Genomic DNA, 11,125 nt, shown 5'->3' on the forward strand with positions numbered 1-11,125 from the left:
ATTGCCCTTACAATCCTTCATTGTTCTGTTTCGGATGCCTTAAACGGGTGTTAAATCAATGTGTTACAATTGTCAACAATGTTATCCAAATGGCAAGGGTTTTAGTTTATATGTACGTGATACAGTATTGTGTGTTGCCATAAGAGGGCTGTCCGGAATTCTTTAATATATTGGAAACGTACATGTTGAGCGCGTAAATATGTGAATGAACATGCGTGTACATGGATAAATCCTGAATAGCGCTAAGGACGGGGCCAGACTAAAATCCTCGTAGTATTAACAGTTTCCCCGAATGTATCACACCGCCAGGTAACCCTTGGATACAGTGCCATTGGTCCCCTTGCTCGTTTTTAAGGCATCCGCACCATAACAGTGTCTGAATATGGGCCAAATTGGCATGGGGGATCGAGTTCATGTCCCTATCCCGCATAGCCTGCCTAAAATCCTAGGGTATTCACATGTGCCATCACCTAGGGCCAGGTCTCGGCTACACAGTGACATAGGTCCCTATGGTCCCCTTGCTCGTTTCTGCGAGAACGAGCCTTACATGTATGGTAGGGGTCAGTGGGGCTTATATTGCCCATATACGCACAATGTTGGGCTAAGGACGGGGCCAGACTAAAATCCTCGTAGTATTAACAGTTTCCCCGAATGTATCACACCGCCAGGTAACCCTTGGATACAGTGCCATTGGTCCCCTTGCTCGTTTTTAAGGCATCCGCACCATAACAGTGTCTGAATATGGGCCAAATTGGCATGGGGGATCGAGTTCATGTCCCTATCCCGCATAGCCTGCCTAAAATCCTAGGGTATTCACATGTGCCATCACCTAGGGCCAGGTCTCGGCTACACAGTGACATAGGTCCCTATGGTCCCCTTGCTCGTTTCTGCGAGAACGAGCCTTACATGTATGGTAGGGGTCAGTGGGGCTTATATTGCCCATATACGCACAATGTTGGGCTAAGGACGGGGCCAGACTAAAATCCTCGTAGTATTAACAGTTTCCCCGAATGTATCACACCGCCAGGTAACCCTTGGATACAGTGCCATTGGTCCCCTTGCTCGTTTTTAAGGCATCCGCACCATAACAGTGTCTGAATATGGGCCAAATTGGCATGGGGGATCGAGTTCATGTCCCTATCCCGCATAGCCTGCCTAAAATCCTAGGGTATTCACATGTGCCATCACCTAGGGCCAGGTCTCGGCTACACAGTGACATAGGTCCCTATGGTCCCCTTGCTCGTTTCTGCGAGAACGAGCCTTACATGTATGGTAGGGGTCAGTGGGGCTTATATTGCCCATATACGCACAATGTTGGGCTAAGGACGGGGCCAGACTAAAATCCTCGTAGTATTAACAGTTTCCCCGAATGTATCACACCGCCAGGTAACCCTTGGATACAGTGCCATTGGTCCCCTTGCTCGTTTTTAAGGCATCCGCACCATAACAGTGTCTGAATATGGGCCAAATTGGCATGGGGGATCGAGTTCATGTCCCTATCCCGCATAGCCTGCCTAAAATCCTAGGGTATTCACATGTGCCATCACCTAGGGCCAGGTCTCGGCTACACAGTGACATAGGTCCCTATGGTCCCCTTGCTCGTTTCTGCGAGAACGAGCCTTACATGTATGGTAGGGGTCAGTGGGGCTTATATTGCCCATATACGCACAATGTTGGGCTAAGGACGGGGCCAGACTAAAATCCTCGTAGTATTAACAGTTTCCCCGAATGTATCACACCGCCAGGTAACCCTTGGATACAGTGCCATTGGTCCCCTTGCTCGTTTTTAAGGCATCCGCACCATAACAGTGTCTGAATATGGGCCAAATTGGCATGGGGGATCGAGTTCATGTCCCTATCCCGCATAGCCTGCCTAAAATCCTAGGGTATTCACATGTGCCATCACCTAGGGCCAGGTCTCGGCTACACAGTGACATAGGTCCCTATGGTCCCCTTGCTCGTTTCTGCGAGAACGAGCCTTACATGTTTCCTCGAGATTAATGCTCTTATTGTATTGATTTTGATGGTGATACGGTGCTAGCACCGCATCCCCGCGGTGATATGGTGATACTGTGCTACGGTGCTAACTTCACGCATATGTTAAAAAAGTGAGGCAGAAATATTGAACAAGAGTTAGACAGAACGTTCAGACCACCTCAAACCCCAAAATTTGATTATTTTCTATTCAACTAAGGTGTATCATTTGGCGTTTGAAAGAAAGCCACACGATTATATTTAAGAAATGAATAGTGGGCGGTAAAATTCAATTTCGTATTCAGATTAGCAAAATACGAATATTTTGGTCCGCATAAAAGCGTGGATATTCCTCTGTATTATATATACAATTGATGTTCCAACAAAGGGTGACTTAAGAATTGGTTTCTTGAATTCTTATTTCCTATCGCATACGCCAAAATAGGTATGCATACTATAAGAGTTTTGTATTCAGTCAGTGCCACTCGTTATGTGATATGATAGCAATAGCTGGTATGCCCAGCCTACTAGGTATTCGCACGCTTACTGCTTAACCAGCCACTAGACCAACTTGAGAATTCAAGTTATATTATGATTGTTGTCATTTGTAAGGCCATTTTGATTATTGCTAAGCGGTAACTCTTTCATAAAACACCCCTGTAGTTCAATTACAAAAACAATATGTTTAAACATACGTAGCGATTGTAAAAGATTATTCTTTTATCACTTAATGTTTTTGCCAATACGATGTTGACTTGACATGACTTGATCCCGGAAGAATATGATGCACAAACGCAGAGTTTGCATGAAAGAAGCCTGTATGCTTGATAAAAATATGAATAGTTTAATATTTCCCTTCTTGTCTTTGGCATGACATTATACCTCAGTATAATGATCTCTGGGTATTTGAAAATCTATCGCTGCATAGCGTATAATACACATAAACTGAACGTCAATAACTGGCGTATGTATTTAAGCAGTTTTCAATAGATAAATAATACTCGTTGAGTGTGCTTCAGCCGGATTATCCCTGGATTAACTCCAAATTAAGCGACTGTTGACAGACCATTGGTGCTCCAAAATTAAGCTGCTAATGAATGGCTGTAAGTGTTCCAAATTAAGCGGCTCATGAGTGGAAACTTTTGTTTCATTTTGTTGTTAACGATGGAACCACTATTTAGTTTCACGTCACTACGGCTATGCTATTTATTATTATTGAATTGCAAATACAATGTACATAGCATTGTATAGCACGACGGTTTGTACCCAGTTTCTTCCTATATATTTTTTTAAACTCTTTACCGGAAATATATGAAAACTTGGCGTTCAGGCCAACGCCTCCGCCAATGAGATCACCGGACATATTAACATTAAACTGATTATAAGAGCTCTGACAACCAACACCAAACCAGACTCTGTCGTTTAGAAGTCCAATAATAAACATTAACTACTAGTATTCCATACTATTTGTCGAAATACTAGACTAAGTGTTCATTGAATTAATATGATTTAAATTAATTGCGAATTTCCTGTTACGCAGTACCTTAACAATGGGTTATACCAGAATAAGTATATTCTGATGCTTTTGGGGCCATGATTGAAAATGATTTAATCGATGTGAATCTTGAAAGATCGTGATCATACAGTGGAACGGCATTTGCGTGAATTGCGGTGAATCGTGGGTGGTCCTGGGAAATTGTTCTTAACTAGCAGGGTGCTGCTACAGCTCGAAAAATAAGCACGAGTTCAATGCAGTCGTAAGTCAGTCCGGCATAGTCGTACAGGTATCGTGTACGCATGTCCGGGCTTCCGTTGGTAGTTGTGAATGATCGTAGATGAAAGAGATTTGAGGCCATCTTAATCGTTAATACACAAACTGCAGTAAATGGTCCATAAAGCTTTTTTTATTTAAGGACACAATTACCCTTTGCCTTTTTTACTTATTTAAGATGTTTATTTATGTAAAGTATGATGTTCAGTATTTCCGAGCTGAAATGAATATTAACGGAAACAACCAAATTATTTGAATTTCTTTTTTTGTGAAATTTAGAAAGCAGTATCCAGTTTAGCTTAGAGAAACAACTACATAAGCATAAACTTAGTCTAGAATATTTCAGTTTTGTATTTTGCTGATTCACCTGTCGATGCATTTTGCTTGCATTTCGATAAGCGAGATTTTTCATATTTGATTTTTAAGATAAGTATTGGAAAAAGTCTACATTTTTAAACCATTGATCCCATGAAATAAATAAATAAAATAATAACTGGGCCTAGATATTAGGAAATGACATGCGCGGTAGATTTTTGACTTACGCAGAGATAGATGCGAGTTTTAAGACCGGGGTCTCTAAACAGGATCAGACTTGGAATGCGAACGTTTGCCGAGGAGTTTGACATGTTTACCGTATTATCTTTCTTTAAAATCCGGCCTTTTCTCCTATGTATTATGGTTATTATTGTGCTTCATCCCAAGCTAATAAATATGCATGTCATTTACATTAATAAAAGTTACAGAAAGTCAATTCATTGTTGTACAAACTCGCAAAGCTTAAACGATTCCAAAATAAATCAATGCAGATTCTCTTTAGCACGATTTTGGCATGTAATACAATGAATGAGATCCGGGTGGATTAAACACACGGTTTCGACAGAATGACAGTGTAGTACGTTCTATATTGGATAGGTTAATAGGTTATTTGAAATTGTTTTCCTCAATAACAAATGTGTAAAAGTAAATGTATGTCTTAAATTTCAAGTGATTGGCAGAACCTACAATACAGTATCCTCGAGGACATCGACATCTTGGTCTTAAACAAAATCATTACTTTTACGTATATCGATTCTGTCGAAAGCACCAACATTCACCAAATAAGTTTAATTTTTGACGATTTACAGAAAACGGAGTGGAATGTCTGCGGTTGGTGTTTGTTGTGGACAGTCATTTAACACAATATCGGCATGCTTAAAATATATTATTAGCATTACATACCTCGATATAACAACCATATAACCATCATATAACCACCATAAAAACACTATATAACCAACATATAACCCCATAAAACAAACGTATAACCCCCATATAACCACCATATAACCAACATATAACCACCATATAACCATCGTATAACCCCCATATAACCACCATATAGCCATCATTTTACCAACATATAACCACTATATAACCCCATATAACAAACGTATAAACCCCATATAACCACAATATAACCACATATAAACAACATATAACCAACATATAACCATCATATAACACCCAGTACAGACAAGATCGAAACAGAACAGATAACATTAATAAACGCTATGGATAGTGCGCACTGAATGTATCGTGTCTAGTACGCGGGGTGATCCAAAGCCATGTGCGTGAACATATCGTTCTTATCTCGAATCGTAGCGACAACACTTGACATTGCCAGTATAAGTACAGGTTAAAGAATGGTACTATAAGATAAGCCAGTGGAGCAACCCTTGACAATGCCACTACCAGTTAAGGGTAAAGAGTGGTTCAGTATGAGGAGCCGTTGGATCGATCCTTAACATTGCCACTTCCAGTAGAAGGTAAAGAACGGTTCAATGCGAGTAGTCGTTGGATCAACCCTTAACATTGCCATGACTAGTAGAGGGTATGGAAAGGTTCCATACGAGCAGCTGTTGGATCAACCCTTAACATTGCCACTTCCAGTAAAGAGTAAAGAACGGTTAAATACGAGGAGCCGTTAGATCAACCCTTGATATTGCCACTTCCAGTAAAGGGTAAAGAACGGTTCAATACGAAGAGCCGTTAGATCAACCCTTAACATTGCCACTTCCAGTTAAGGGTAAAGAACGGTTCAATACGAGGAGCCGTCGGATCAATCCTTGATATTGCCACTTCCTGTAAAGGGTACAGAACGGTTCTATGCGAGGAGCCGTCGGATCAACCCTTGATATTGCCACTTCCAGTAGAGGGTAAAGAACGGTTCAATACGAAGAGCCGTCGGATCAACCCTTGATATTGCCACTTCCTGTAGAGTGTAAAGAACGGTTCAATACGAGGAGCCGTCGGATCAACCCGTGACATTGCCACTTTCAGTAAAGGGTAAAGAACGGTTCAATACGAGGAGCCGTTAGATCAACCCTTGACATTGCCACTTCCAGTAAAGGGTACAGAACGGTTCAATACGAGGAGCCGTTGGATCAATGCTTGATATTGCCACTTCCAGTAAAGGGTAAAGAACGGTTTAATACGAGGAGCCGTTGGATCAATGCTTGATATTGCCACTTCCAGTAAAGGATAAAGAACGGTTCAATACGAGGAGCTCTTGGATCAATGCTTGACATTGCCACTTCCAGTAAAGGGTAAAGAACGGTTCAATACGAGGAGCCGTTGGATCAATGCTTGATATTGCCACTTCCAGTAAAGGGTAAAGAACGGTTCAATACGAGGAGCCGTTGGATCAATGCTTGATATTGCCACTTCCAGTAAAGGGTAAAGAACGGTTCGATACGAGGAGCCGTTGGATCAATCCTTGATATTGCCACTTCCAGTAAAGGGTAAAGAACGGTTCAATACGAGGAGCCGTTGAATCAATGCTTGATATTGCCACTTCCAGTAAAGGGTAAAGAACGGTTCAATACGAGGAGCCTTTGGATCAACCCTTAACATTGCCACTATTAATACAGGGAAAAGAACGGTTATATACGAAGAGTCATTGGTCATTTACTGAATGGCTCTTAAAGTGTTATAGGACCCTTTTCCATTGTTCGCACATGCAGGGAGATTATATTATTTTCTTCCTTAAATGTAAAATAAGTGTGTGTCCAAAAAGGGCGCTTTCATATGTAAACATCTGATATTATCGTTACAGGCCAGTCACGAAATGACATGTACCATTGTGGCATGTTGACGCTAGCTGGGACTGCTACGATGACAGCCCCTGACAACAACATACTCGACCACACTACCACTGTGCTTCCGCAACAACGCCCGAAAAGGCTTTGGAAAGTCAAAAGGGTTAACCATTTTTGATCGATCACTATTTATGGAAAGGGACATCATTTCATTCGACTTACGGATACATATTCCAGATTACTGTTGAAACGTGCCGAATGCTATTTCATGTCGCATCAAAACCCATGCATCGAACTTATACATATAGGAATGTGTTGTGTAAAAGCTGAAATCCCAATATTCACACTTGTGAAGAATATGATATGTTTATTCATATCTGTGAAAAAATGTGATCTGTGAACATTATGGTCTTATCAATGTGATGATTCAAAACAATCACATAATTCAATCACGATAACGCAGCTGTTGGATCACCCCTCTTAAATGGTTTATTAAAACATTTATATACTTATCGCTTTGCAGTAAATATCGCGTTTCTTAGTTGCCATACAGGGGATTGGAAATTTGGAATAGTAGAGTTCAACTCTTCTTTAATATTTTATTCACGAAAACCGAAATTAATTTCAAAAGGCTATGGTAATTGTTTGAACAGAACCCTTTTTTTCGTGTTTCTGATTCCCCGCAAGTGCATTACAAATATTTGTTAATGTTATCTACTGCACTCGAATGCTGCATTTATAAATTAACCAGTCAAAATACTCAATATGCAGTTGTACAAGTAAATACTCGATGAATGAAAAGAATACACTGGCATTCAATTCAATATGACAATACGGGGGAAATGAACGCGATCTAAGCATTACGTGGTTATATATTGAGTCCTTTTGCAAATAAATCAGAACCAACTGTAAATCAAGGTTGATAAAAATGGTATGTGTGTGTATTTATGTACGACCAAAACGGGGTAAAGAAAGTGTCTTAACATAAAGGCAGCCAAGTTCCTTTTAAAAATAAATACCATAAAAATATATACTATGCGTAAATGTTTACCACACAACAAGTTATGAAATGACAGGTTGTTGTTTTTAAAAATCGAAATGATATTATTTTATTTGTAGTTGCTAGTAGTGTCGGTACTATTGCAAACAATTTATGTGTGGAGTTATTAAAAAGTTTCCATTTTTATAACTTTATTTTACAAGTTTCTTTTAGTTTTTGCACTGCTTATTCTATGTACTGTACAAAAAGTGTATCACTAAAGTTGGACTTGAATAGATTTATAGAAGCATTGGCGCTTGTATACTCATGTGTATATACATATATATTATACATGATCCATATACTGATAGTGGAAATGTTTAGGGTACATATACGAGTGTCAGCCGTAAAGTTCTCGTGTGATTATATTACTTTTATTATAACTTTTTCACAATGATTTGTAGAATGACACCACCTAGTTTAATTTTCAGATAAAAAATGTAGAACTTCTGATTGTTCGTCAACTTTGGGCCTTAATGTCAAGGATTTAGAAGTATGCACAACATTTTGCCAAAGGCAAACATAATGACATGTGTTCATAAGACTACATATATATATATATATATATATATATATATATATTTTATATATATATATATATATATATATATTTTATATATATATATATATATATATATATATATATATATATATATATATATATATATATGTTCACGAACCGTAAGCGTTGTACTTTAAGTAAAAGCGTTCCGCTATTTCATTGGCCGGTTATGTATATGTGGTCCCAACCTTTGTTTTGACACCTCGAGTAGTCAATAGCTGGAATAATGAATTAACCAGCATCCAAGTGGCCGATCTCTGACTACTCAAGACTGACGGCCACGCGTTGAACAACCAGCGTCCGAGTGGGCGATCACTGACAACTCGAGACAGACGACCACGCATTTAACAACAAGCTGTAGGAGTACAAAGACAGTGCCAGAAGCAGTTCCGGCGATTATCGAAAATATTCGAAAAAATATTTCTTTAATTGATCAATGCTTTGATCCCTTTGAGATCGGATTATGCAAATACGACCACCGCTTTCAATGGAATACCAATGGCATAACATGTTCGATTTTCATAACCATTGCCGATTTCAATTACAATTCAATTTTCAATACACTGGTGAATGACATGTTTCAAATATCTGAGTATTCAAGTTCATTTTAAATGATTTTAATCGATGATAGGACTTGTCTACCTGTTCATAGTCTCGGACTGCATTTATTGAGTTTTTAAGTACACTGTTTACTTTTATACCATACTAAAGTGAATGCGACTTCAAGTAAAACAAAACTATCAACTCGAACTTCCATACTGGCATCCAATAATGATTCTGAATGGAAATTTCAGATAGTGTCTGTTCTAACATAAATATACTGTCGCGATATTTTAAGGGTGCAAAACGACCTGATGTAGGTCTATAGTTAGTTGACAAATCTTCAGGGCTGATGCTTTTACTAAAATCATATAATATATGATTTTAGTCCTCAACGAAACGCTAAAATACTATATTTAAATAAAGAATCACATATTTCAAAACTCACCCCTGTACCCTCCATGTGGCCTCAATCCATTATGTATCCCCTCTGGGGTTGGTGGAGGGGCCTCATCGAATATAACATCAAAACGCTTCGGCCGGGGCCTCTTAACCTCGACACCCGCACTGTACGGACGGACGTATGTACGGTTGGTCATTTCTGTCCACTTTGGCACAATTTATTATCAATATGAGTAGGTAGTTTCGTGTTTCTATAAGCTATGAGCACATTGTACGAGGATAATTATATTGATATACATTTGTATTTGCAAATACTTCTAAATAGAATCTATGTCAACTTTGGAAGAACATATTGGCAAGTGACCTGCGTTGATTTGTATGTGAACACATCGCGACTGAACGACTTGGAAGTATTTGTATTATTTCACAAACAATACAAGTCACTGGTCATCTTGACTACACGTGTATACAGTATATATGGCTGAAACGTTCCGCCAGTAATTGTCTTTGCCCGTTATCCGACAACAAATCGTCAACATATTCCCTACAACAATGATTCCCATGGAAACAAATACGAAATCCAGTTAACAAGACTCGAAATAGAATATGTATTTAAAAGCAAATCAAATTTCGTGATTTAATAAATCATTTCACTCGCCTTATCCATTACCCGCCACTTAATGCTGTCTCGAAATTAAATCACGGTACTTACTATTTATTTACATAGCGTTGCCACCTGTAGACACTCGCATATAATGCTTTAAACACTTTTTGCTCAATATAGTTCCAGTGACCATTTCCACTGACACGATTCTATAAATTCCATAGAAGGTATGTTTAGTCCAAAACTTGATATAAAACTCCAGAATGGTGAGCAATAGCAATATCTTAAGCATGTAAACGGGAATGTTAACTCCCAGGCAATATATTACAGACGTTTTCACCGATGACCTTAATATAAATATACGGCATTCCCATACATAGAAGCATATGGTTTAGATAGAGAAGCTATCTATAGATCGATCGAAACTTAAACTGTCGGCTGGGTTTAACTCCGTTTCCAATGGCACTTTATTTGGAATGAAAGCGTTTGAAGTCACTGATCGAACTAGATTTTAAAGGTACGCGGTCAGTCAAATGATCGGCTATGATAATACATAAACTAGAATAAAACAGAACTGATAATATCGTTATACTCTTAATAAATTAACCAAATTATTTTATTTTTCTATTGAAACAGCAAACAGTTAAGGTTGTATGGAAGTTGTTTTAGCAAGTGGTTTCATGTTAATGCAGTTGATTCCAAATTAAGTGCTTTGACTTTGGATAATAGTTTCATTGCCGGTTTTAAAGGGAATAGTTCACTGATTTATGTCGGCAAATATTTCTCTTTAAACTTTGCTATAATTGAAATATTTATCCATTATGAATACACACAGAAAAGCAAAATCTGAATAGAATTGTGTAAATTCGAGCCTAAAATCTTTAAAATTACAAAAGCGTCACTCACGTTTTTTATCATTGAAACAAGCATTTTGTTAACAGTTTACATGAAATTAATATGTTTGATGTCTGACCCTCTAGCGGATCCAGGGAGGGGGGACATCCGTATTCCCCACCCCCTAAAATCGTCCCAAAATTTACTTTTTATTTCAATATAGGAGAAAAAAGTAATAAAATACGCCAAACTACACCATTTCGAAAGTGTTAAAATTTTCTTGGGGGAAACCCCACAAACACCCCTGCCAACGTTTGAAACC

The 11,125-nt window shown here is 38.6% G+C and overlaps 1 protein-coding gene across 2 annotated transcripts in view; it reads right to left on the minus strand.

The window, feature by feature from the left end:
- The window catches only part of LOC128220720 (uncharacterized), a 42,078-nt gene extending 31,728 nt beyond the window's left edge, over positions 1 to 10,350 (minus strand). Inside the window, exon 1 of one of the 2 annotated variants that reach the window (XM_052929217.1) lies at positions 9,412 to 10,350. In XM_052929217.1, coding sequence (XP_052785177.1) covers positions 9,412 to 9,562 — 151 coding nt within the window. In that variant the 5' untranslated portion in view covers positions 9,563 to 10,350. The remainder of the gene's footprint in view (positions 1 to 9,411) is intronic. The other variant, XM_052929218.1, reaches the window with a different exon arrangement.
- Between the last annotated feature and the right edge of the window lie 775 nt (positions 10,351 to 11,125).

This window comes from Mya arenaria, chromosome 15, assembly GCF_026914265.1.
Source record: "Mya arenaria isolate MELC-2E11 chromosome 15, ASM2691426v1".
In the NCBI taxonomy this organism is placed as follows: domain Eukaryota; kingdom Metazoa; phylum Mollusca; class Bivalvia; order Myida; family Myidae; genus Mya; species Mya arenaria.